General features: G+C 40.9%; 1 protein-coding gene across 6 annotated transcripts in view; it reads left to right on the top strand.

Moving 5' to 3' along the window:
- The window catches only part of TSEN2 (tRNA splicing endonuclease subunit 2), a 59261-nt gene that overhangs the window by 4699 nt on the left and 28086 nt on the right, over positions 1–26476 (top strand). For all 6 annotated transcript variants that reach the window (XR_013357398.1, XR_013357399.1, XR_013357400.1 and 3 more), the window contains 7 exons: positions 958–1159; positions 2471–2552; positions 8964–9000; positions 14668–15205; positions 16541–16618; positions 22421–22471; positions 24690–24828. Coding sequence is in view for 3 of the 6 variants with exons in the window: in XM_077857774.1 (XP_077713900.1) it covers positions 971–1159; positions 2471–2552; positions 8964–9000; positions 14668–15205; positions 16541–16618; positions 22421–22471; positions 24690–24828 (1114 nt within the window). In the remaining 3 variants the exon portion in view is untranslated. The remainder of the gene's footprint in view (positions 1–957; positions 1160–2470; positions 2553–8963; positions 9001–14667; positions 15206–16540; positions 16619–22420; positions 22472–24689; positions 24829–26476) is intronic.

Raw genomic sequence — 26476 nt, 5'->3', positions numbered from 1 at the left:
GAGGCTTTGGAATTCAGCAGACCTGGGATCATCCCAAGGGGCCTTTTACAAAGTCTCTCTAACTTGAACCTATTTTCCTCACCTGTAAACAAGAGTTGGTAGTGCTCACCCCATAATAATAATTAAAGCAAATACACACATGATGCTCATTATGTACCAGGTACTCTTCTAGGCCCTTTATGGGGGGTCTTAACTCTAAGGTAGAGTCTGTTTTTATCCTTATTTTGTAGATAAGGAAACCAAAGCATAGAGAGATTAAGCAGCTTTTGCCCAGCATCACACAGGACATAGTAAAACTAATTCCAGTCCTGGCACTCTGGCTTTAGAGTTCCTGCTCTTCACCACTAGTATGTGGTGGTACATAACAGACCTGAAATGGTAACTGTTTCTGTCATTGTTGTTATTAATTTACCTTAAACATGGGAAGATGAATGACCTTTAGAATATATATTAAAGTCCTTTTTTGGAAAAGGAAATACTGAATAGATTTAATTCTATGAGGACAATGTCTCTTTTGGCCTTATCTTTATATCCCCAGCATCTCTGATTATCAAAAGGTCCTAGTAGGTACTCAGTAAATGCCTGTTGTTTGAGTGAAAGAATGGGAGTAATCCTAATAGGAATCCTATTGTGCTTGCTGTCCATAGACTTTTGCATGGCATGATGACTTTGGGCATGACACTAGGCCTCAGTCTTGTCCACTCTAGTTAGAAATATTGCCACTGACTTCTTGGGCATGGTTGTGAGAATTGAGATATTTTAGGTGATGGATTAGTAGTGCTTGTACAAAATGTTCTCATTACTCTTTCTTCTAGTTCACTGCTTTTAAATATTTTATTTTTCCCACAGACCACAAAATTTTCTGAGCCTAGAGATAAATGCACCCCTGTTTTTGATCAATATAGTTATGGATTGGCTATCTGTTTCTTTCTCCTTATTATACTCTTTAAAAAACAGTTACCCCTGAGAAATGGCAGAAGCAGTTTTCCGTGCCCCAAAGCGGAAAAGAAGAGTATATGAGAGTTTTGAGTCTCCACTGCCCATCCCTTTTGGTCAAGACTGTGGGCCTAAGCAAGATTTCAAAGTGTTCACAGCAGAGATGATAAACAACAATGTAATTGTGAGGAACACAGAAGATATGGAGCAGCTCTATGGGAAAGTAAGTACTGGCGGCTTTGGCATGGCTACTTCCTGACAGTCTTGAGCCAGGGTATCCTTTTTGTTTCCTCCCATTCACTCCCAAAATCAGACCATAATCGACCCATATTCTTTTATTGCCATTCAATCCCATGTAGGAGAGGAACTACACAATTTGAATCAGGTGCCCTGAAGCCATATACTGATGAGGAAGGCTCCCCAACCCATGAACCCACATTTCAACAATAAACTGCAATCAGTGCATTGGCCTTTCTTGTTTTTAAGTTACAGAAACCATGCATATTCATAAATATGCCAAGCAATTTACAGAAATGTAATGGGTAAAAACTCCCCACTCCCATTCCATCTCCAGAGATAAACACAGAATGGCATATTGTTCTGGCTCAGGGACAGATGAGGCTTCAGCATATACTCTGACTTGTTATCTGTGCTCTCATCTGTTTGGCGACCTCTTCTTAGATAAGGACAATTTCCAGTTTTTGCTGTTTTCCACCAATGATAGATTCAGGTTGAGATTGATAGCTTGCTTTTTTTATTTTATTTTATTTTATTTTTTGGTCCATAGCCAGTTCATTACTTTATATATATATATATATATATATATATATATATATTTTTTTTTTTTTTTTTTTTTTTTAAAGTAATCTCTACCCCCAGCATGGGGCTCGAACTCACAACCTCGAGATCAAGAGTCACATGCTATATCAACTGAGCCAGCCAAGTGCTCCAACTGGGGCATTTTTTAAATAGCTTTATTGATGTATAATTTAGCGTCATAAAATTCACCCATTGTAAATGTGCAATTCAGTGATTGTAATAAATTCATAGAGTTGTGCAACACCATCATGGTCCAGTATGGGGGATTCCCAGCAGGGAATGCAAGTACCATTGCACTTAATCCCTGTTCCCACTTCCAGCCCATGTCACCCGCTGATCCACTTCCTCTCTAAAATGTGCCTTTCTAGACACTTTATATAAAATATATATGTTGTAGCCAGTTTCTCAAGGTGGAATACAGCATGTGGCATTGATCCTGGTGATGGGGGTCTAGGCTAAGGCCCTGCCTCTACCTGTCCCATTGCCTTGAGCTTAGTTACAAGGCACTTAAGGTATACTGAAAACTTACTAGAACTCTTCAAACAATCAGAGATGAATGCTAAGATCTTCGTTAGTAATCATTAAGTAATCAGAGGGAAAATGTAAACCTATGAAAAATAGAACAAATCTGTTGTTAACTCAAATAGTTGTTTTCCCTCAGCTAAAAAATTGGCAACTAAACATGAACTAACTTTGTTTTCTCTTTTCCTGGAAGGGTTATTTTGGAAAAGGTATCCTGTCTAGAAGCCGTCCAAACTTCACAATTTCAGATCCTAAGCTCGTTGCTAAGTGGAAAGGTAACCTTGTACCTCATTCTGTCCTTTTGGCAAATTATATTCTTTCATCTTTGATCTTACATTTCAGATTACATAGGAAAATTCTTGAAAATGTTATAGGAAAATTCTCTAGACTTGAAGTAACATGCACAATGACGATTTTACTCCTAAAACTAGCAACCAGAATAGGGTTCTGATGTTTGGTGAAAACACGTTCTATCTAATTTCTGGAGTCATCAAAAGTATTATTCAGGCTTTTCTGTTGTTGAACGTTGACTAGCAGAGTACTATGCATGCAGAAGGTACCATATGCAAATAAGTTTTACATTTTTTATTTCTAGAATTAGAATTTATTTATTTTTATTTTTTTTAAAGATTTTGTTTATTCATAAGAGACACACAGAGAGAGGCAGAGACACAGGCAGAGGGAGAAGCAGGCTCCATGCAGGGAGCCCAACGTGGGACTCGATCCCGGGTCTCCAGGATCACGCCCTGGGCTGAAGGCGGCGCTAAACCACTGAGCCACTGGGGCTGCCCTAGAATTAGAATTTATAAAGATAACCGTAATAATGAATTTGATAAAACATTAGCTAATGTGTGTAGTTCTTACTTGCTTGACTTGCCATATTTAACTTAAAAATATTTTACCTTCATGTATTAGTCTGTGGAAGTCTCATGGTGATTGCATAACCAATGCCAGCAGACTAAAACATCCTTAGGATTTTTGTAAGAAAAAAATACAAATTAAAACTGCACTAAGATACTATTTTAGCAATCAGATTGGCAAGAATCCAAAAGTTTGACAGTAGTCTCCTTGGGGAGGTCCAGAGAAATACTCTCCATTTAATACGGATGGGAATGCAGATGGTACAACTGTTACAGAGGGGAATTTAGCAATGCCGAGCAAAATTATGTATAGATTTGCTTTTTTTCCCCCATCAATCCTCCTCCCCCGCCAACCCCTGGTCACTTTAATATGTTTTCTGTGCTTATAAGGTTGCCCATTCTAGATATTTCATGTAAGTGGAATCATACATTGTGAAGCCTTTTGTGTCTTCCACTTCGGACGTTTTCAAGGGTCATCCGTGTTGTGGCATGCATCCAAATTTCATCCTGAGTAATATCCCGTTTTATGGATATACCATGTTTTTTTTATCCATTCATCCAACGATGGACATTTGGGTTGTTCCCATTTTGGGGCTGTTATGAAGAGTGCTGCTGTGAACGTTCATATACAAGTAATTGTGTGGACGTATATTTTCATTTCTCTTAGGTATTTACCTACGAGTGGACTTGCTGGATCGTACGATAATTCTGTTTTAATTTCTTTAGGAAATGTCAAACTGTTTTCCACAACTCCGGCGGCCCCGTGTTACATTCCTACCAGTAGTGCACAAAGTTTCCAATTTCTCCACTTGCTGGTTTCTGATTTTGGATTTATTCATTTGTTTATGATAGCCATCTTAGTGTGAAGTGGTAAAAGTTTTTAATATTAATCAAGTCCAGTTTATCTATTTTTTTCTTTTGTTATCTATGGTTTTAGTATCATATTTAGGAAGCCATTGCCAAATCCAAGCTGATACAGATTTACCCCTGTGTTTTCTTCTAAGAGTTTTACAGTTTCAACTCTTAAATTTAGATCTCTGATCCATTTTAAGTTAATTTTTGTATGTGATATAAGGTAGGGGTCTAGCTTCAGTGTTTTGTCCATGGATATTCAGTTGTCCCAGTACATGCATTTACTTTCAACCCAGCAGTTCCATTTCTAGAAATTTATCTTTCAGATACACTGGCAAAAATATGAAAAGAATAGCTATTCATTGCAACACTGTTTCTTATATTAAAAGACTGGAAAAGGGGGATCCCTGGGTGGCGCAGCGGTTTGGCGCCTGCCTTTGGCCCAGGGCGCGATCCTGGAGACCCGGGATCGAATCCCACGTCGGGCTCCCGGTGCATGGAGCCTGCTTCTCCCTCTGCCTGTGTCTCTGCCTCTCTCTCTCTCTCTGTGTGTGTGACTATCATAAATAAATTTTAAAAAATTAAAAATAAATAAATAAATAAAAGACTGGAAACAACCCAAATGTCCATTAGGAGAGGATTAGTCGATTAAACTGTACTGCATTCATATAATGAAGTACCATGGAGCTGAGCTAAGAATGAGGGATCACTGGGATGTATTTCTAAGCGAAGAAAGCACAGTAAGGCAGAATCTATGTAGTGTGCCATGGTTTATCTGAAGGTGGGGGGATATAAATATATTTTTGAAACTTTAGGATAAACCATAGATTCTTTTTAATGCCTATGGGGGAGGGCGGAACAGGATGGAGAAAGAGGTAAGACTTTATAGATTTGACTTTGGAACCTTGTAAATATATTACATGATTGCAAAACAAAGTTAAATTTTAAAAAGTAATTTAAAAAACGGAACTTACGTATCAGGTTGGCAGTATAGCCACAGAGGAAAACTATTTTGAATGACTGTAAACATGGTAAATTGAGGTAATCTGTCCTTTTTATTTTTTTAAAGATTTTATTTATTCATGAGAGACACACAGAGGCAGAGACGGAGGGAGAGGAAGAAGTAGACTCTCTGGGGGGGGCCCAAAGCAGCACTTGACCCCAGGACTCTGGGATCATGACCTGAGCCAAAGGCAGATGCTCATCCACTGAGCCACCCAGGTGGGCTTCAGATTCAATCCTAATAGAATAGACTGTGTCAGTTATCTCCTGGCGCAGTGTTGTTTAACCAACCAGTGGCTTTCAGCAGCAACCAAATTGTTCACAAGTTTGCTAGGTAGGTCTGCTGATCTTGGCTGGATGTGCTCATCCATCTGGGTTATGGAGATCAGCTGACTGCTCTAATGGAACTAGTCCAATAATGGGTCTAGCTGGACTCACTGGACTCACTACTGTCTGGTTGTCAAATGGCTGGTCTAGGATGGTCTCAGCTGGGATGAGGGGCAGGGGACACAATGTTTATCAACTGGGGTGAGGGATGGGGGGCATCATGTGTATCAACTGGGATGAGGGGTGGGAGGGCACCATGTGTTTTATCTTTGGCAGGCTAGCCCAGTTATGTTCTCATGGTTTTGGTGGAGGGTCACAAGCAAGCCCCAGTGTGCCACTGCTTTTCAGGCCTCTGATTACAGGGTTTGCTATTATTCCAACTGGTCTAACATCAAGGTGTTTGGCAGATGGAAGACCTGAAGAATTGGGGCCATCAGTGCAATCTGCCCTATACTCAAAGGAAGAATGGCAAAATAATCTTCACATTGCTTTCAGCCATTATTTTATAGGTGTTACCATTGGTACTGTTATTCTGAGACTGTGGTATGTATATTGTGTGAAAAACAAATGATTAATTATGTTGGTATGGTTGAGAGCCAAGATTTTCACATGAAACATCTATATCAGAAAGCAAAGGAGCTTATCAAAAACTGCTAGGCTTATTTCAAAAGAAGATATGCAGGCCAAAGATGGAAACATTTGAGCATCAATAAGAATAATAATATAGGGGCGCCCAGACGGCTCAGTCAGTTAAGTGTCCAACTCTGATTCTCTCTCCCTTAAAATAAAAAAAAATAAAAAAAATAAAAATCCAGTCATTGGTAATAATATCCCTGAAAGGGATATTTATCCTGGTTCATGCTGATATATGCCAGAAGAAATTCCTGGTTTACCTGTGGAGGATCACCATTTTGGAAATTGGTAAACATGAACTGGTTCTCGGGGTAAACTGAATAGTGAGGGACTCCTCTTTATAGATTCCTGCTAATAAACTAAGAAGGAATAATAAGAATGTCACCATCTTGAGTCCTCTGATAAAGCATTGTTCACCAATGGTGTTGATAACATACAAAGAGACAACATTTTTTTTGTCTTGGAAACACACAGTACCACCCATGAAGTAGGCTGCCCAGAATATTGAGCCTGAATCTGATCAAGCCTATAGTTGCACCAATTTACAGGAAACAAGGTCAAAGAATGTATTAAGCCAGTGCTGCTTAAAAGTAGTGAGGACTTACAAGATAAGTCCTTTGTACCAGAATGGAAATAGATCCCATACTTCTTAGCTATTTATCTCTGGCTTTCTTCTCCATGAAAATATGGCTGTGAAAATAAGGTGAGCTGAACTAAGCAGTGTGCTAGGTGAGACTCGTAGAGTAACATAGAGTGAGACAGTACTTGGTACAAGCCCTTCTTGGACCATCCACAAGCAGTTCTGAGGGCAGACCAGGAGGCAGTTGTATAGGACAGAAACCCGTTGCTTCAATAAATGAATTACAGGGAAGAAAATCATGGTGGGGAAACAAATATTAATCAACTTCAGATGTATCAATCAGTTGTAATATAAGAGCCTTATATAGATTTTGAGTCAGACTTTCCAAAAAAGAAAAAAATTCAGACAATGCATAGGTTTGGATGAGGCTAAGGAATTAATTTTTAAAAGTGATAAGGGTATCACAATTTCTTTTTTGGGGGGTTAATAATTTCTTTTAGGTAAGCTCTATGTCCAATGTGAAACTTAAACTCACAACCCCAAGATGAAGAGTTGCATGCTCTACCAACTGAGCCAACCAGGCACTCCCCCGCCCCATTTTTTAGACAACTGTTTTTTATATTTTTAAAGAAGAGTCTTTAAAGAAATACATAATTAACTACTTAGCGATGCTGTGATAGAATGTGAGGGATCTTTTTCAAAATCATCTGGGGACGAGGGGAGTGAGCAGAAGAACAGAGAAAGCAAGATTGGCCATGAGTTGTTAAAGTTGAGGGATGGCAACATGGGAATTTATTATACTATTCTCTTTACTTTTGTATGTCTGAAAATTTTTTTGTAATGCATGTTTCAAAAAGAGTGGAAAAAAAATAGCATGTTGACCCCTACCACCAGCTTTATCAGTTACTAATATTTGGTCAGAAACAGAAAGATTTCAAATAGTATATTGATCTTAACAATTGAGAATCTTTTCCTTATCTGTATAGTAACTAAATTTTGGAGAATAACAAAAATTTGAAGGAAATGAATTTATGCCAAGGAAATAGAAATTTAACTTGTGGACTGCCCTGAAGAAGTAAATCTCAAATGTCCATTTTAGGATGTTCTTCAAAATTCTGGCTTCAGCCTCATCTTCCACCTTCTCTATCCACTTTCTTCTACTTATTGGCACTATAGCCACCTTGGGCTGCTTGCCATTCCATGAACCTGCCATGGATTTACTCTCTCTCAGCCTTTCCATGGCTTCCCCTGCCTGTTTTCCCCTGGTCTGCCTGGTGAACTCATTCATTCTTCAGAGCCCTGCTCAACTTCTCCTCTTCCATGATGTTTTTTACTAAGCCTTTCAGGCAAAGCTAGCTAGTCCTTTCATAACCCTTTACTTGGTCATATATCAGCTTGGGTTAGAATCAGTCATTTCTGATCTATCTGCCCAACTAGACTGAGTGTCTCTAGAAGAAGGGATTTACTTTATTACTTCTGTATCCAGTGCTTGGCACAAAGACGGCTGTCAGTAAAACTAGCTAAATTATCATTTTTGTTAAATTACCAGAGGGAGGGAGGTCATGACAGAGAAAACTGACAAATTCCTGAGGAGGTAGAAATCTTTGAACTTTTAGGGTTTTTAAAGCTGATGATCATCTATTCTAAGCCTTTAATGTGCTGGGAAGAAAGCTGAGTTTGGGTAAGGAGAAAGGAGTTGCCCAAAGGCAGAGTCAGAGAGGGTGAACCTACACAATCAAATGATCAGTAAATAAATAACATTGTAGGTGGAAAGGTTCAACCAGCCAGATGCCCAGACCTCCCAGGTCCACACCCAGAACCAACACTGCCATGAAATTGTGGGTACATGTGGGGTGCTTTCACTAACGATGTCTTAAGAAAGGACACCTGGGTGGCTCAGGTTGTGACCCCAGAGTCCTGGGATCGAGTCCCACATTGGGCTGTCCAGGGAGTCTGCTTCTCCCTCTGCCTATGTCTCTGCCTCTCTGTGTGTGTCTCTCATGAATAAATAAATAAAATCTTTAAAAAAAAAAAAAAAAGATGCCTTATGGAGCACGGAAAAATGGGGATAAAATGCCTCAACATTCTCATCTGAAAGTTGAGGGCATGTACATTCAGAGGTGGCAGAGGGGTTTCCTCTTGCATGCCATTGCTGCCATGCTACAGTGTTAGATTGAGAACGATTTTCAGGGTCACATCTGGGCATAGCAAGAGTACTGAGATCAGTCAACATTGCCTTCTGATGGGTTCAGGGGGTAGGTTCGTGAAGTAATGGCATATAAAGCACGCCCTTGCTAGTTGGGCAGGATCAGTCAGCCTTCTAAGATGTGTGATTTTGTGATTCTTGAAATTTCTTTGTCTTTTCTGGATTTTCAGTGGGTTTTTTCCCTTTAAGGAAAATTTGTCTGAACAGAACTTCTTTATTGTTACAGATATGAAGACAGACATGCCTATAATCACGTCGACAAAGTAAGTCATGGTGACCTTGGCTTAATTATGGCTTAAATCAGATCTGTTTGTAGATAACCTTTTCCAATGTGATAATGCACACCTTTTTTTTTTTGATAGTAGATTTGTCCTTGAAAATTATGTCTGAATTTTATGTGGATCAAATCATTTGAAATGTACTGTTTATTTTTTAAATAATCCTAGGTCAAATCCTTTGCCACTTGAATTCCTTCCAAAATACAATTACCCTGTAATGTGTATGTCTTTAAGTGCTAAAGTGCTTACGCATAGATCTAAAACTGGCCTCCTGCCCAGTCTTCTTTCCTCCCTCTACACTTGAAGGGTGAGAGAAAGGCTTTTGCAGAGGCTCTTCCTCATCCACTCATACGGTCACAAATCCTTCCTTTCTTTGCATTCTTCCTATTTCCCAGAACTTTTCTCCCTCTCTCCTGAAGCACACACACTGCCTGGCTGTTGCTGCCCATCCCACGATCCAGCTTACATGTCACTCTCCTGGAGGTTTTCTCATTACCATTACCCTCCCTTGGTTGGGGTCGTTCTTCTGGTTCCCACACAGTCTGCCTTGGCGCCCCTCACCGTGCCGCCCATCATACTAGACTGTCAGTTCCTGGAGAGCAGGGACCATGCCTGATTCTTTGCAGCCCCAACACTTAGCGGTCCCTTGGTAGGATTTTGTGGACTAAACATTCATGCATTTAAATCCTCATTGTCAGGACACCTGGGTGGCTCAGTGGTTGAGCATCTGCCTTCAGCCCAGGGCATTATCCTGGAGACCCAGGATCGAGTCCCACGTTGGGCTCCCTGAATGGAGCCTGCTTCTCCCTCTGCCTGTGTCTCTGCCTCTTTCTGTGTGTCTCTCGTGAATAAAGAATTTAAATCTTTTAAATAAATAAATAAAATCCTCCTTGTCCTGGGGGGCAGCTTAAGTTGCAACTCTTCTCTAAACCTTCTAAAAATATTGAAGCCCACATGGTTTTTCATCTTGTTTCTAGCACATACTGGCAGAATCTGACAGCTCCTCTTTGCTCCCGTGGCCAGAGAAGTGGCCAGGGGCAGTGACACCAGGGAGATCTCAGTGGCTGCTCTGGCTATACCTGCAGGCTGGATGTGGGGGTGTGGGGGGGACCTGCTAAGCCCACATCCCAGGAGGAGCTGAAGTAAAGCTGCAGTCTACACCAGGACTCAGAAACCACAGAAGCCTGCCCCTCAGAACTGAACCCTGATCCAGCTGGCAGTGGACATGACTTGATGTCAAGCCAGTCTTGAGTATGTGAGGTTCTGGATAGGGGAAGATTATCACCTGCTTGCGGTTATCCCTTTGTAAGTTCTACAGTAATAATATTGCAAGCATTTTATTGATCTTTGTTATTAGTTCCCCAGGGATACCATAGCTTAAAAGAGCAGAAATTTATTCTCATACTTCTGGAGACTAGAAGTCCAAAATCAAGGTGTCAGCAGGGCGGTGCTCCCTCAGAAGGTTCTAGGAGAGGATCCTTCCATCTTCCCTGTCTTAGCTTCTGGTGGTAGCCAACAATCTTTGGCCTTCCTTGGCTTGTAGCTGCATCTTTCCTGGCTCTTCCTGTCATCACATGGAGGTCCCCCTTGTGCATACCTGTGTGCCTCTGTCCACATTTCCCTCTTCTTCCAACAAGGAAACGAATCAGTATGATTTCATCTTAATTTAGTTACATCTGCAAAGACCCTGTTTCCAGAGAAGTTTACATTCAAAGGTGCCAGGGGTTAGGATGTAACCATACCTGACAGTTCTGTCAGAAAATTATGCCCCCCTAGTCAATACTTGATTAATTATTTGGCCATAATAATTGCAGTCACAATCTAAATTGTTAAATGTTGAAAGAAATGGGCTCATTTTTCAGGTTAATTCTCCAGCTTAAGTACATGTTATAATTATTTCTCTACTATTCCCTCTGAAACTCTGATCCCTTTCTTAAGTGAATTCACTCTGGCCTTTTTCCAACAGTAGTTGTCCTTAGATGATGAGAAATTTCCATGTAATATTTTCTGGGGGTGAGCATCAGGACCTTCAAGTGACGCCCTATGTGATGCATGTAGGTTGTGTCCTTGAAGGGCCACCCATGAGGGAGGTAGTCTCCCCTCCTATTTGTAGTCCTTTATTCAGCCAACATCTACTGCAGGTGCCTGTGTGTCAAGCATTGGGTACATGCTGCAGATACAAGAAGAGGAAAAGATTTCATCTCTTTTCTCGAGGGATTTACAGTCTAATGGAGGAGGAAGAGGAGTAAATAATTGCACTCTTTGGTAATAAATATTATAGTGAGATATTGCTGATATCATCATCATAGCCAACAGTACTGGTTGGTCCAACAGTACTAGTTACTAGTCTATGTTCTTTACCTGATCATCTCAGTTCATCTTCTCAAGAACCCTTTGAGGTAGGTGTAGTCATTTCTATCTCATACATGAGGAACCTAGAAGTGGCTTATCCAAAATTATTTCCTCTCAGACCAGGCAGTTCAGCTCCAGAGCCTCCAAGGAATTGACACATAGTGAGAACAATAACATGGTTGTACATGCTGGCATTTATTGGACATATCCCATGTACAAGGTCCTGTACTAATAACAGGATTATCTCCTAAAGTCCTCATCTCACCCCTAAAGGTGGTTAGTTGACAGGTGAGAAAATGCAGCCCGAGAGGTTATGTAACTTGCACAAGAGCAGTACTTGGACCAAAGCCAACTGACCCAAAACTGTTTTGCTGTGAGTTTCCAATGATAAATAGGCATTAATCAGTAGGTGATAGAGAAAGGTGTTCACCATGCAAGGGGAGGAGGTATGTTCAGGGGCATAGAAACAGAAGAAACAGGCGTATTCAGATGGTACACCGTTCTGTAATCTGGTGGCCCTGAAGTGGGTCTTCTTTTCACCAGTCTCACTGCTGCTTCTAATCATAGCCACCACCTTTTCCTCCTGCCACTCTCTGCCTTATGTTTCCTGACTTTTACTTTTCACTTTTCTCTTCCTGCTGCTTCTCCAGCAGTGTCTGTGGTTAATCGCAGCAGGACTTGGCCTTTTAAGGCATTGCCAGCCAATGAGAAGACACCTGCTCTGTGACTCATATGCCATATGTCTCAGTCATTTGTGTATCTGGCTGTTTTCATTATGAGTCCTGCTCAGAGGCTTTCTTCACATGCTTTTGCAGCTATGGTTTGAGCTTCCATAAAATGAACATCTGGCCTCTTGCAGAAGAGCAAAAAGAGATGGTGATGCTAAGTGATTTAGCTCAGAATCTCACAGAAGAGCCAACTCCAGAACCCAGATCTGGTGCAGCACTCATCCCCACAAGGCTGCCCCCGTTCTCAAAGAGCAGTTAATTAAAGTGTACATTTCCATTCATTAAAAATGTTATTTGTATTTTTTAATGTAATATGTATAAGTCAAAATGATCTTTTAAGTCTCCACCTAAAAAGCCCATAATCATATAAGTGACAAATATTTATCGAGTACTTTCTATGTGCTGAGCATTGTCCACGTATTGTCTCCTTTAATCCTTATAACAACTCCTTGAAGTTAGTATGGTTACTCCTGGTTTACAGATGAGGAACTGAGCCTTAACAAGGGTTGTGTAGCTAATATAATAACCTGGTGAAATGAGAGTTTGAACTCCTATCTGCCTTGACTGCCCTGTTGCAGAGTAAAGCAGTGGCCTGTGTGGGCTCTTTCTCTCTCTCAGATCTTTTGCTTAAAGGGATAATTGTTGAACCTTTCATTCAGTGGTTCTTTCACATATTTTGAGTCAAGGAATTTTTTTTTAAAGATTTTATTTATTTATTCATGAAAGACACAGAGAGAGAGGCAGAGACACAGGCAGAGGGAGAAGCAGGCTCTATGCAGGGAGCCCGATACGGTACTCAATCCTGGGACTCCAGGATCATGCCCTGGGCTGAAGGCAGGCGCCAAACCGCTGAGCCACCCTGGCATCCCGAGTCAAGGAATTTGATGAAAGTTGTGGATCCCTTCTCTGGAAAGGTACATATTGACATAAAAATTTGTGTTCAAATAAAGGAGATTCATAGATCCATGAAGCCTGGAAAACCAGTGTGTAGGTGGTATGAAGAGCAAAGATTGTTTTTCAATCTCTCAAATAAAAGTTTTTTTCTTTTTCAAGATTTTATTTATTTATGAGAGACACAGAGAGGCAGAGACATAAGCAGAGGGAGAAGCAGGCTCCTTGCGGGGAACCTGACGCAGGACTTGATCCTAGGACCCCAAGGATCACAACCTGAGCCAAAGGCAGATGCTCAACCCCTGAGCCACCCAGTCACCCTCAAATGAAAGTTCTTTTAAATGTATGCAACAGTGGCCATACTTTTCATACAGGCAAGGAGACACCCTGCCATTCTGAGCAGCTCCATTTTTTATTGTGATTATTAAGGTAATAACCCCTTCATGCAGTAATAATCTTAATGTACTCATCTTATGGTTGGGGGAAAGCACAAAGAAGTTAAATCATTGGCTTTGTCACATCACAAGTGACAGAGTCAGGCTGAACCTGAAATGTGCAATACACATTCATGCATACAGTCAGGTGTGAGAGTAGCCTTGCTAGGTTTTACTCTTTAAATCTAAGATACAATTCCAAATATATAGGAAGGTGTGCTCATCCTTATGTAGGATAGACAGGCTGTGGCCAGCTTGGAGATTCTTCTGAGGAATCAGGGTTAAGCAACCACAAATCTTAAATATAGCAGAGGCCAGCCGCCTCATTCAATTGCATGTGAGATGTTGCAGTTTATAAACTATGACATATTCAGTCACCCACATACAAAGCAAAATACTCAAGATGAGGAGTAAAATTATCTGTCTTCCCACAAACCATGCTGTCAAAGCTAACAGCTGTAGGTAGAGGCAAAAAGTGCTTGAGTTTCACATTGCCTTTAGCTCTTGCACTGAAGAGATTTCCAGTATGGTAGCCTGACACTGCGTGGAGGCGTGTTCCAGTGGCATTGTCACATGGTGACATCTATTGTCTTGTGACTTTTTGTAACTTGAGAAGTCATGCCTTTGTATTTGAAGAGCAAAGCAAATATTCCTCATCAAACTATATTTTGAAAATTATTATGAGAAAAGGCCCTTTCTGCTCGGATGCTTGGCAATATTATAGCACATAATCATTTCTTGCCATATGCAGTGGAGACCTTAGTAGTTACTGTGAAAAATGTTGGCTGAAATTCTCATTTTTCATTCCAATACTGAACAAAGGCTCTTTATGTTATGAATGGGATATTTTTTTGAAAATGTGATATCCAAAATTGAGAATAATGTAAAAGAAGTCCTGACAAAGGATGGCCATATTATCTTTGTGTTTACCTAAATCATTTGGCCCATCTGTTTTAAATTATATAAATATTCGTACTTTGTCAAACCAGGGTCAAAGTTGGTTTTTTTTTTTTTTTCAAATTAAGGTTAAGTGAAGCTCTAATAACAAACACAAAAGTAACAAACATGCTTATTGTAGAACAGTCAGAAAACACATAAAAGTATAACAAAAGCATATACATATAGCCCACTACTGAGAAAAACTGCTATAAACATTTTGGCATACTACCTACCCATCTTTTCTGCAAGCTCTGTTTTCTTTTGAATATTAAAAGTCAAGTGTTGCTGACAGTATTTTCATTTTGCAGGTATCAGCATAGTGTAGAATGGGCCACAAAGCTCATGCAAAGACAGGGGCAGGATGAGAGTACAGTGCGTAAAATCCTCCAGGATTACACAAAACCACTTGAGCATTCTGGTATAAAAAGGAATGAAGAAGGTCAGCGGCATGACGAGCTGAACTCTGGAACAGTTTCCAAAATGGAAGGTACCACAGATAGAGAGGAACTTTCCATGATGAATGGGGACTCGGGTAAGTCTGTTGGCATGGAGGGTCCCAGCAAGCCATCAGACCACCAGCAGCAGGGCTCTGGGCCTGACCCACCCACTCCAGATGGCCTGGATGAATCTGTGGTAGAGGGTGCCACACTGCAACACTGCCCTCTGCCTCAAATTCACTGTGGCAAAGATGATGGTCTCCTCCCCACACCTGGGGACACTCAGCCTGGGGACGGGAGCCAGCAAGCAGATCTCTGTGCCAGAAAGAGAGGGCCTGGTGATGAGTACGTGCTGGTGGAGGAAGATGTGTATGATGTGAGCGAGCAGGAATGTGCCCCAAATGAAGAAGTAAGTATAGCCAACCCTTGAACAACATGAGTTCAAGCTGAATGGGTCCACTTATACATTAATTTGTCTTTTTTTTTTTTTTTTAGCAAATAGTACAATACTGTAAATGTGTTTTCTCTGCCGTATGATTTTCTTAGTATTTTTTCTCTAGCTTTATTGTAAGAATATAGCATTTAATACTTATATAAAATACGTGATAATTAGCTGTTTCTATTATTGGTAAGGCTTCTGGTCAACAGTAGGCTTATTAGTAAAGTTTTGGGGGAGTCAAAAGTTATACACAGATTTTCTGTGGTGCCCCTGATCTTTGCATCGTTCAAGGATAAACTGAAGAAAATTAGTCGCTTCCTCCAGAGCCATCTGTTTCTGGCCCCTAGCAGATGTGGCCTAACCAGGATGTTCCTTACTCAGAACTGGTAACAGGCTCATATTAAGTGCCCAGGATATGTGAGAGGTGGTGAGACCCTCAGAGGGAACCAGTGGATGCTGGCTCCCAGCTCCATAGTTGTGAGGTCTATTTCTACTAAAACCTCTAAGTTTGTGAATAACTTAACTTTTTAAAAATGTGTAAATTAAAGCAGGTACAATGGTATTCTTTCCCGCAGCATCTGGGTGATTCAGTCACTTAAGCATCTGCCTTTGCCTCAGGTCACGATCTCAGGGTCCTGGGATTGAGCCTCACGATCAGGTTCCCTGGTTATGCATACATGTGTGTGCCCCCCCCCCCTTTCTCTCAAATAAATAAAATATTTAAGAAATAATATTCTTTCTCTTGGGTGGGAGAAAAAGAAATGCTGTGGTAATTGCACATAGTCTTAAATAGAGCTGTAGTGGAAAGGTCTCCAATATGAAAGTCAGCACGGGAGCACAGGCAGGATCAGGAGCCACTCCACTGAGGGATGTTCAGTCAGAGACAGTTGCCCTAGAATTATCTGCAATAGCTAAAAATGAGAAAATCTAATGGTCAAGTAGTATGTGAAACATGAGTTTGAAGAAATAGTGTCTAGCCTTTAGATTGGGGTTTATGAAGCCCTAATGAAGAACCTAGGCCCACACTTGTTAGATGCAAGAGGGTGAAAAGAAGTATATAAATTCCACCAACAAAAGGATCACAACTGTGGGGAAAAATTCATGGGGAACAGAAAGAAAATGTTGATAGTAGAAACTAAAACTTCTGTTTCCACATAATTATAAAAAAATACGTTTTTAACAGTATTAATCCAATAAATGTGAATCTGGGAAATTTATAAGAAAAATGTGTGTTTTAAAATGCAGTCTGCTCTGTGTAACGTGTAGCGCTTCCATTGGTTCTGTATGTATTTTATTTCTTTGCAGTTGGCACCCAAAAAGAGATTAGTATGCAGAAGAAATCCATATAGGATCTTGGAGTATTTGCAACTCAGCCTAGAAGAGGTATGTTTCCTGCATGTTACCTTCTCAGCCTGTGGTCTCAGGGCCCAGGCAACCTATAAGGTGGTCCAGTTGTAAATGAGTTCTCTATGTATTTTAGTAAGTGAGTATTTAGTAACTGAACATTACAAATTGGTATTGAAATGACCATAGGCAACTTCCAAAGCAGGCCTGCCTAAATTACACTTCTTAGCCTTCATTTCATCAAGCCTAAGATTTTAGGGGGAGCCTTCCTGTATCATGGTTTATATACCATACCACTCACCCATTTAAAGTATATAGTTCATGGTTTTTAGTATATTCATGGATGTCACCAGCTTTTTTTTTTTTTTTTTTTTTTTTAAGATTTTATCTATTTATTCATGAGAGACACACAGAGAGAGAGGCAGAGACACAGGCAGAGGGAGAAGCAGGCTCCATGCAGGGAGCCCGATGTGGGACTCGATCCCGGGTCTCCAGGATCAGGCCTGGGCTGAAGGCGGCGCTAAACCACTGAGCCACCAGGGCTCCCTGTCACCAGCTTTTAAAGCTATGATGCATGCTTCAAGTCATGTCATGACTGCTAATTACATAAGTGGATTCCAGATATTTCCTTCTGCCAAATTAATCATACATGTTCTCTCAGTGCAACAGCAGCATTCCCAAAAGTTGGCTAAAAGTGACTTTCTAAAACTGCATCATAAATTTTCCCTCTGATTTAGAGTTCTTCTGTCCCGTGTTCATGTGTCAGCCCCTCCTCCTTTGCTTATGTTTATATGATACACAGAAATGTCCTTTCTGCCCTTGAGAATCGCACCCCTTCCTCATGCTCCTTCTCCAGAGGTGCTCCTGCCTGTCATGGGTGGCTCCTGCAGTGTTTAGCACCATTCCCAGTGTACATGTGGGTCCCAGGAAGTGCTTGTTGACTGCATCCACATTGGCAATATTTTGGACGTGTCCACAGAAAAGTAGTTGTGTCTCTGGATTTCCTTGCCTGTACCTCCTTCCTTGCCATGAGGCCACATGTACAAAGAACAGACTGTTGGACTAGGAAAGGATGTCTGGAATTATTTACTTTACCTCATTTTACAAATGAGACAGCTGAATCTGTCATCAAAGATAGTAGCCGGTAGCCACATGTGACTATTTAATTTAAAATACAATTGAGCAAAATTCAAAATTCTGTTTCTCAGTTGTAGCAGCCGCATTTCAAACACTCAGCAGCCGCATATGGACAGTGGTGGCTGTACTGGACAGCACAGGTGTAGAGCACTGACATCACAGGAAGTTATGCTGGACAGCACGGTAGATACCCATTCTCTAGGTGCTTGGGCTCTCCGGCCCTTGATTTCTTCTCTCTAAATGAGAGTTATGTCATACCTTGCTCAAAGATGTTCTGGGAACTTATGTGTAATGGGCTCAGCACAGTGCCTGATGTATAGTAAATGTTCAATAAGTGTTAGTGCCTGCTTTTCTTGTCGTTATCATCATTATTAAATTACTTGTAAAAGCTATTTAGTAGCCAATTGGAACATTTTCTTTTGCAATCAGTATTTACACCAGTGTTCCCTGGGTACTTACTATGTGCCGGGCACTGGGCTAGGTACTCACAATACCGAAATAAACAGAATATGGCTCCGGTCCTAAAGATAGCCCAGAAATAATTACATCCAATGTGGTCTGTGGACTGTGCCAGTATTCTCCTCTAGTATCCTTGTACCCAACGCCTGACATCTATCAGGTGCTTAACAAATAATAATATTTATTAAATGGATGCATACAAGATGTGGGATTTGCACAGAAACTGTTGGGGCGGGTGGTCCAAAGGGTTGCAAGCTAACAGAAAAGACTTTACAGAGTCGGTGATATCTGTGAATGGTCAAAGATAAATAGGAGATAGCCAGTTGGCTATCTCTGGGCAGCATAGGATCTTTCATGTAGGTTGGTCCTGGATGGCAACACAGGAGGACTAGATCATGGAAGGCATGTCTACTGGTATCTACCAGGGGTCTGACCTGGTCATGGAGGCACTGCGGCACTGCAGGAAGCTGTGTCAGGGAAGGGCAGGTGCCGGAGCTACACCAGTAGGAGGGTGGGATGGAGGGCTGACGCCAGGAGGAGCTGGCCATTGTCTCAACTCTGGGAGGCAGCAGCCATGGGCAGAGAGCGAGCATTGGGTGTCAACCTTACTGTTACAGTAGGTGACCAGTTGTGTTCCATGTGATGCTTTTTACCAACAAGAAAAGGTGCTGCTGTCTGCTGCTCTCTCCCAAACACTCCCTGAAGAAAGACAAGAGTAATGGGAGGTAGGTGAGATTGCTCTGCATTCTTGGAAGCTGCTTGTTCTTGAGGTTATTCCAGAGAGGTGTTGCAGTTTTCAGGGAGTGTGTGATTAAACCTACCTCTGCCTCTCAGGTCTGTTTTGGCAGATTTCCTCTCAATCACCCATGTTTGGTGTACCAGTTGTACAGTTTAGTGTTTTTCCATAAATGTCCATCAGGAACATGGACGGCCCTTCTGTGGTGATTCAGAGCAGTTCTCTCGGGTGCTTGGGAATGATAATAACCACAGCTGACTTAGAGATCTGTTACTGAGAACTGTTTTTCCATTATAATGCTTTGGGACCAAACTAGATTTAGTGACATGACATTAAAACCATCATTAAACTCTTCCCTCTTTTTTGCTTTGATAGTAAAAACTTACTAATGAGATCTCAAGGGACATAATCACCCACCTTCCCAGACTTCCCCCGTCTTCTGATGATTTAATTCTAAATACAGCCAACTCAGTTAAGATTCATTCCATCTGTAATAAATGCCTAAGAGCAGTTTGTGTGCATTAATAAAAGGCATTTATTTTAGGCCAATATATATTAATGAGGCATTGGTTTCATCAGTTTTTAGAGAAGCATTCATTTACTGATAATGGAAAGTTTTTAAAGAACTTAAATTCTAACAGACAACAGGAAGGAGTCTTTTGTTTGGCAAGGAGAGGATTGAACTTTTCCAGGCTATAATATCTAAATGATTTTTTAAAAAGGAGGGAAAACTAAAATGAATGGAGCAGTTAGGTGCTTCACATAGCCTTTAAATTTTTTATGAGATTTAATCCCATTAAATCTTTAATAAGGCATTTTCATCCTCATTTTGTAGATGAGGTAGGAGAGCTTAAGTGACACTTCTACGGGCCTGTTAGTGAAGATTTCAGCCCAGCTCTACCACATCCCAGAATTCTCACTGTCGCACCATTCTGAACCAAGAAGTGACAGCTGGGAGAGCCGACAGGGGAATCACTTGGCTCCTTGAGGACCCAAGTTTTCCTCCTCCGTGGCACCTTCTGGCCACTGTGTGCATCCAAGAAACAGTGTACTCTGCATTAATAAGTAGTGTGCCACAGGAAGACAAAAGCAAAATAAGATTGTAGGGCACCTGGGAAAGCGGTTACCAGTAGGTAAAAGGGGCCATGGGGGCATAGAGCATCCATGTGAGGAGAAAGGAGCTGGAGAGCCAGACCGGCAGAAACCTACTCTCAGTGACTCTGGCAGTTTCCTAAACTCAGGGTTGATTCGGCACAAGCACTGAGCAATCACCATGTGCTGGATCCCCTCCCAGGCCAGCAAAACTGCAGACAGAGTGTCTGCTCTCACAGAGTTTACATTTGAGTTGGAGAGACACATGTAAGAAAGATCTTTTCAGACAAAACTGTTCTAAAGAAGATGATTGGGTTGGGGGTTGCTTTAAGAGGGTGGAAGGGAAGACCTTGCCAGATACGGGCATAGCCATTACAAGGGTGAAGGAAGATGAATGAGCTTCGTGTGTTCAGGAGCAGACATGGAGCCAACATGGCCAGCAAGAGTGGTGGTCAGATCTCACGGAGTGGGAGGCGGTAGGAAGCAAAGTGTAGTAAAGCCTTTTGGAGGGTTTTAATCATGGGAGCCACATGACCTTCACATGTGAAAAAGATGGCTCTGGCTGCTGTGAGAATGCATGGAGCAGAAAAGCTTTCGAGAAGTCCAGGCAGGGGGTGGTGGCTGGGACCCAGAGAAGCGGGACCTTCAGGTGACCACCTGTATCTTCAGAGAAACTCTAGGATTAGATCTGAGTGAAACTAAAGTTGTAGTTCTTGAACCACTTTACTCTCTTAAGAATGATTAAAGAGACCCCAAGGAACCTCTTTATGTGGAGTATATCTGTCACTGTTTACCAAATTGTCAATTAAAACAAAATTTTAAATATTTGTTCGTTAATTCATTTTAAGATAATGACGTGAAATCCATTATACGTTAACATAAATAAAATTTTATGAAAACTATATTCTTTCAAAACAGAATAAATTCAGTGAGAAGAATGGCACTGTTTTTCATTTCTGCCAGTCACTTTAAGGTCTGGCTTTCTAGAAGTCAGCTGGCTGCCCACATCTACTTCTGTATTCATTCTGTTGTGATACCACATGTCTTCAAACCTCGAGAGAACGAGCAGGAACAAGGCAAATAATGCATTATTATCACAAAGTAGTTTTGACCTGGAGATCTTCTGAAAGAGTGTTGGGAACTCCAGGATCCCCAGACCTTTCTTTGAGAACTGCTCCTGTGAAGAGAAGTGCCATCAGCTAGCCAGGAGAAAGTAACAGTGGGTGGATTCAGGCAATTCCTGGGGATCATGAGAATGTTTCCTTAGTGAACCTTGTCGCTGCTTGAAACCACCTACAGCTCCATAGCCTGTGCTCTCTTAAATCTTCTTGTTGTTTGTTCCTATGTGTGCTGGGGCAGTGAGGAAGCAAGCTAAGTAAACAGGGCAAGCTAAACACTGTTTGTCAGTACCGTGCTGTTGAACAGAAACGTGCAAGCGCAGAACAGGGGACTACATCTCTATCACCTCATCTGTGCCAGGCGGCAGGAGCAGCAGAATGTTTTTCATTTGGTTATAATCTTTTGTCCTATTTGTAAAGTAAGTACTCCAGTTTTACTAATAGCCATGGTTTAGCCACTGGCACACCAATCTTGCATAAGTCTAGTCAGGTGTAAACAACCCTGTCCCCCTCTACAAGTAGAATGAAGAACAGGGTCTGTTTAGTGGTATCAATGTTTAGCATTGTCTGTCTTTTATCAGACAGCATTTGGGGCACCTGGCTTGCTCAGTTGGTAGAGTATGTGACTCTTGATCTCAGGGTCAGGAATTCGAACCTCACAGTGTGTGTAGAGATTACTAAATAAATAAACTTTTTGGAGGGAAAAGCAATTTTTATTTTCATTTTACTCAACTATAGCTGACTTTCCTTGCTTTTCCTCCTGCTTCCACCATGCAAGTAAAACACATTACTGTGTGGTGAAGTTCATGGGAAGATAGGGATTACTTAATAGGAAGTCACTTTACAGCAAGGGTGACTGAGAAACTCCTGTTTTACAAGCCAAATCTGCAAGGCCTACTTTTTTGCAGATTTCTGTATATTTCTTTCTGTAAGTTTTTTTTCTCCGTTTAATAGATTATTTAATTTTACAGAGGAAAATCTAATGAGGTAAGCTTTCTATTATTACAGCTGTTTAATCATTTTTCAGTTTAGGTAGATGGTTTTTAAGGAGGAAAATACATGGAAAATATCGTACAAATGCTTTGTTTTTTACTGATTTTTAACCAATTTGTGACTTTCATATTTTCTTAGATTTTTTCTAATCCTTGAAATTTGCATGAACCATTTATATTAAAAATTTGTGGCCATTTTGAAGATGATTTAATTTGTACTTAAGGCAAAAAGAAATCAATATGTAAAATAACTTCTCAAGAACGTGGGACAGTTTCTAATGCACATTTCTGCTTGCTCTGTTTTTAGGCCTTTTTCCTGGTCTATGCTCTAGGATGTCTGAGTATTTATTATGAGAAGGTAAGATGTTATATTTAGATATAATCCACTTAAAAGTTTCCTGGTATTAAAAGCAGGTTGTAGTAATTTTCCTATTACTGTAATACAGATGCACCTACTTTCACTGAATAAAACTGAATTGAATTTTTTCTCTGGGTTTAGGCTTTGGGTAAGATCCCCAAATTTAGGCTTTTTTTTTTTTTTTTGTAAAATCTTTTATTTATTTATTTATTTATTTATTTATTTATTTATTTATTTATTTATGAGAGCATGCACGAGTGGGGGAAGGGGAAAAGGAAAGGCAGAGAGAATCCAAGCAGACTCCTTTCTGAGTGCAGAGCCTGATGCAGGGCTCAATCTCATGACCCTGAGATTGTGACCTGAGCCAAAATCAAGTCATGACACTTAAACAACTAAGCCACCCAGGTGCTCCCTAATTGGGATCATTAAGGCAGAAGCCAGCTTTGACTCTTTCAGATTTATTTCAATCCCGGAGACTAGGAGAAGAGTAGTATCTTAGAGAATGATCAGGAAATCTGTGTTAGGACAGTACTAAAAATTAAAACTGCCATGTTCAGCACCTACTTTGGTAAAGGTTGTGATTGGGTACCTTACAAGCAATACTTCTAAACCTTAACTCTGCCTGGTAAGAATTCTACAGTTAAGGTAACTGAGGCTCAGGGGAAGTAAGTAACTCACCCGAGGTCACACAGCTAGTCTGGTGTCAGGGTATCTCCAAAGCCTGTGATTCTGTACTGTAGCCTGCTGCCCTTAGAACAAAGTCCCACAAGAAGCCAATATCATTGGTTACCTTCTCGTAGAGGCATCAAGGGGGCTGGGCACACAGGTGGAAGGGGAAACTTCACTGTACATTTTTATGCTTTGTGAACTTGGATCATGTGAATATAATACCTATTCAAAATAACTGAAATGAAATTAAAAAGAAAAAGTTAAGCAGAACAATAAATAGAACAGAGAAAGGATATTTTGTTCTGTTCTTGTGAGTACATAATTTTATCTATCATTCATCAAATTCTAATTATATAAATTATTTTCATGAGTATTCCAGTGGTTTGAAAATAGCTGTCGGCTGATGGGTGACTCATTTTCCCAGATGATGGCCATTCTTAGCTCTCCTTGTCTCTTCTCTTAGGCCTTAGCTGAAATTCATCAGAATATTTCACTGCCACCTAGACTCCTGAGCCTCTGAAACATGATGGGCTCTCCAAAGTGGAAGTTTGGCCTTTCCCACAAGACTATTGCTTATTACAGGGGCGGAGAGTGTTACCTTAGTTTGGGATTTAAAGGCCACATGTGTATGGAGTTTCTATTTTAGGAACAACCAAAAAAAAAAGAAGAAGAAAGAAAGAAACAAACAAACAAACCTCTAGCTCATATTTATGGGTTAAAATCTTGGGCTGTGACAAACTGAGCAAGTCTCATTGACTGAGCCCTAACCCAACCAGAGAATCGAATCGAATGTTCTCTGAACCAGGCCACTCTCAATCTCTTCACTTCCTCCATTAGAAACATATGGAGTTGGACTATTCATTTGTGCCCTGAGATAAATTTTCCAGTTTCAAAGACTAAAATGGGGCTTTTTTTTTTTAAGCTTTTACAAAATTATGTTTTGGTTTTTCTGAATGTGACCTGCCATACAGTAGCTACTCTCTTGGGTCTGTGAAATGTTTGAAACGCACTGCCCTCTGACTTTGGTGGACTTGTCACACTTGAGCACCCTGGCATGCACTCATTTCTCTGCCTCACCCCACTGCTTTCAGTTCCCTCCACCACCCCCTTCCACTTGGCTACTTCCTCCTCATCTCCGATGTTACTGTTACAGGGCAGCCTTGTCCAGAGTCATGCTGTCTGATAGATAAGCCTCAGACAGGAACCATGGGTATCATTTTAAATTTTCTGGTAGCTACATGAAAGGGGTTAAAAGAAAAAGTCATATTATTTACATAGTTTATTTATTTCAATGTATCATTCCTGTTTTCCTGCCAAGTCTTTGAAATTCAGTGTGTATTTTCCACCTGGAGCACATCTCCCTTCTGGCCCGTGTCTGATGCTGCCACACCAGACAGCACAGGTTTAGATCCTCTGTTAAGTCCCTCTGTCATAGTACTGTGTATGTTTACTGCTTCGGCTCCACACTTAGTATGGATGTCAGGTCACTGGCTGAATGATGAGCGAATGCATGCATAATAATGCCTTTTTTTCCTTTCACTAACATTAGGAGCCCTTAACAATCATGAAGCTCTGGAAAGCTTTCACTGTAGTTCAGCCCACATTCAGGACTACATACATGGCATACCATTACTTCCGAAGCAAGGGCTGGGTGCCCAAAGTGGGACTTAAGTATGGGACAGATTTACGTAAGTAGTTCTTGACACGGTAGGTGTGAGAACCAGCATCTGCAACAGATCCCAGGGTGAAAACTTGAATTGGTAATATGTGCTGTTGCTGATTTTTTTCTAAGATGTCTTCCTTTTGGCTTAAATAAAAATATTTGGGTTGGGCTAGAGGGTTTGTCCAGAAAGAGTGAAAAGGAAATCTGAGGAGAAAGCCCAGAGACAGAAGCCTGTAGCTCTACATATTAAGGTTTTTCCTCTCATCTGCTCTGTAATCTGAGAAAAGAGTTTTATGGCCCCCACCCCCCTCCTCTCATTAGCCATGTTATCATGTGATATAAGGCAGTCCCTTACCTGCTAGGACTCAATTGTCTCATCTGAAAATGAGAATAATCCTATAATAATATGATAATCACTGCTATCCTTTGTTGAGCACTTACTATGTGTCAAGCATTTTAAAATTCATTATATCATTTAATCCCTAAAGCAGTCCTGTGCAAAGGATACTCTTTATTATTCCTAGTTTTCTGATGGGAAGATTGCAGTTTTTGGAGAATGGGTCATTTTCCCCTAATAGTTTCCAGGGCCAGCAACTTAAGAGAGCTGAGGTTTGAATTCTGGAAACTCTTGGAAACTGCCTATTCTTATCGTAAAGAGAGAATTCTGGACCAGACGAGCACTTCATTCAACAGATAATTACTGAGAGTCTTCTGCGGGCCAGGTCTTCTTAGGTGCCAGTAATACAGAGGTGAATGAGACAAATACAAAGCTGCCTCAGTGCAGCTGCTTACATTCTGGCTGGGAAGATGAGTAAGCAAACAAGTAAATACATAATGTAATTTCAGGGACTATTAAATACTGAGAAAAATAAAACAGGAAAGGGATAGAGAGTGAAGAAAGTTAGGAAAAGACTTTGAAAAGATGTGACCACAAGCAAAAATGTGACCACAGTGAGGGAACAGGTCACTTGAGAATCTGGGGAAGACCAGGGTAGGCACAAAGTGAACAGTAAGTGCAAAAGCCCTGAGGCAGGAACAACATGAAGACAGGGATCCAGAACTTGAAGATCCCAAGGAAGAGTGAAGAACAGAGGAGGCACAAAGAGAACAGCAAGCATAGAAGCCCTGAAGTAAGGAAATCTCAGGAACTGCATAAAGATGGTATGTCGAGAACTTTTAAATCCCAGAGGGAGAGTAACATGAGGTGATGTCTGCAACTTAGGCTGATGCAGATTGTGTAGGACCTGTTTGTTATTCTGGTGATTGGAAGTCTTGAGGATTTTGAGCAAAGAAGTGACTTAAAATGAATAGGACCCTCTGTCTGCTCTGTTACTAATAGACTACAGGGTGGGGCAGGAGACAAAAATGGAAGCAGAGAGACTTAGTTAGGAAAAATGAGTCAAACCAGCCCTGGAGACAGAATGGATGTGAGAATTTCATTTAAGAGGAATTGGGAATAATGCCTACATACTTAGGATTCGTATTTGGGACATATTAAGTAGGTCCAGTGGAGATATTATGAAGATAGATGATTCTAGAGCACAGGAGAGTCTTCACATATAAATGTGGAGTTGTCATTATGTAAAGAACTCTCAAAGCCACAGGCCCGGGTGAGTGGACAGAGACCCTGGGGTCCCTTCCAGCACTAGTGTCACTACTAAGTCCCTCAAACT

This window comes from Canis aureus, chromosome 19 (genome assembly GCF_053574225.1).
Source record: "Canis aureus isolate CA01 chromosome 19, VMU_Caureus_v.1.0, whole genome shotgun sequence".
Taxonomy (NCBI): domain Eukaryota; kingdom Metazoa; phylum Chordata; class Mammalia; order Carnivora; family Canidae; genus Canis; species Canis aureus.
The sequence above is the reverse complement of the archived record's forward strand: the minus strand, read 5'-3'. Positions and strand labels throughout refer to the sequence as shown.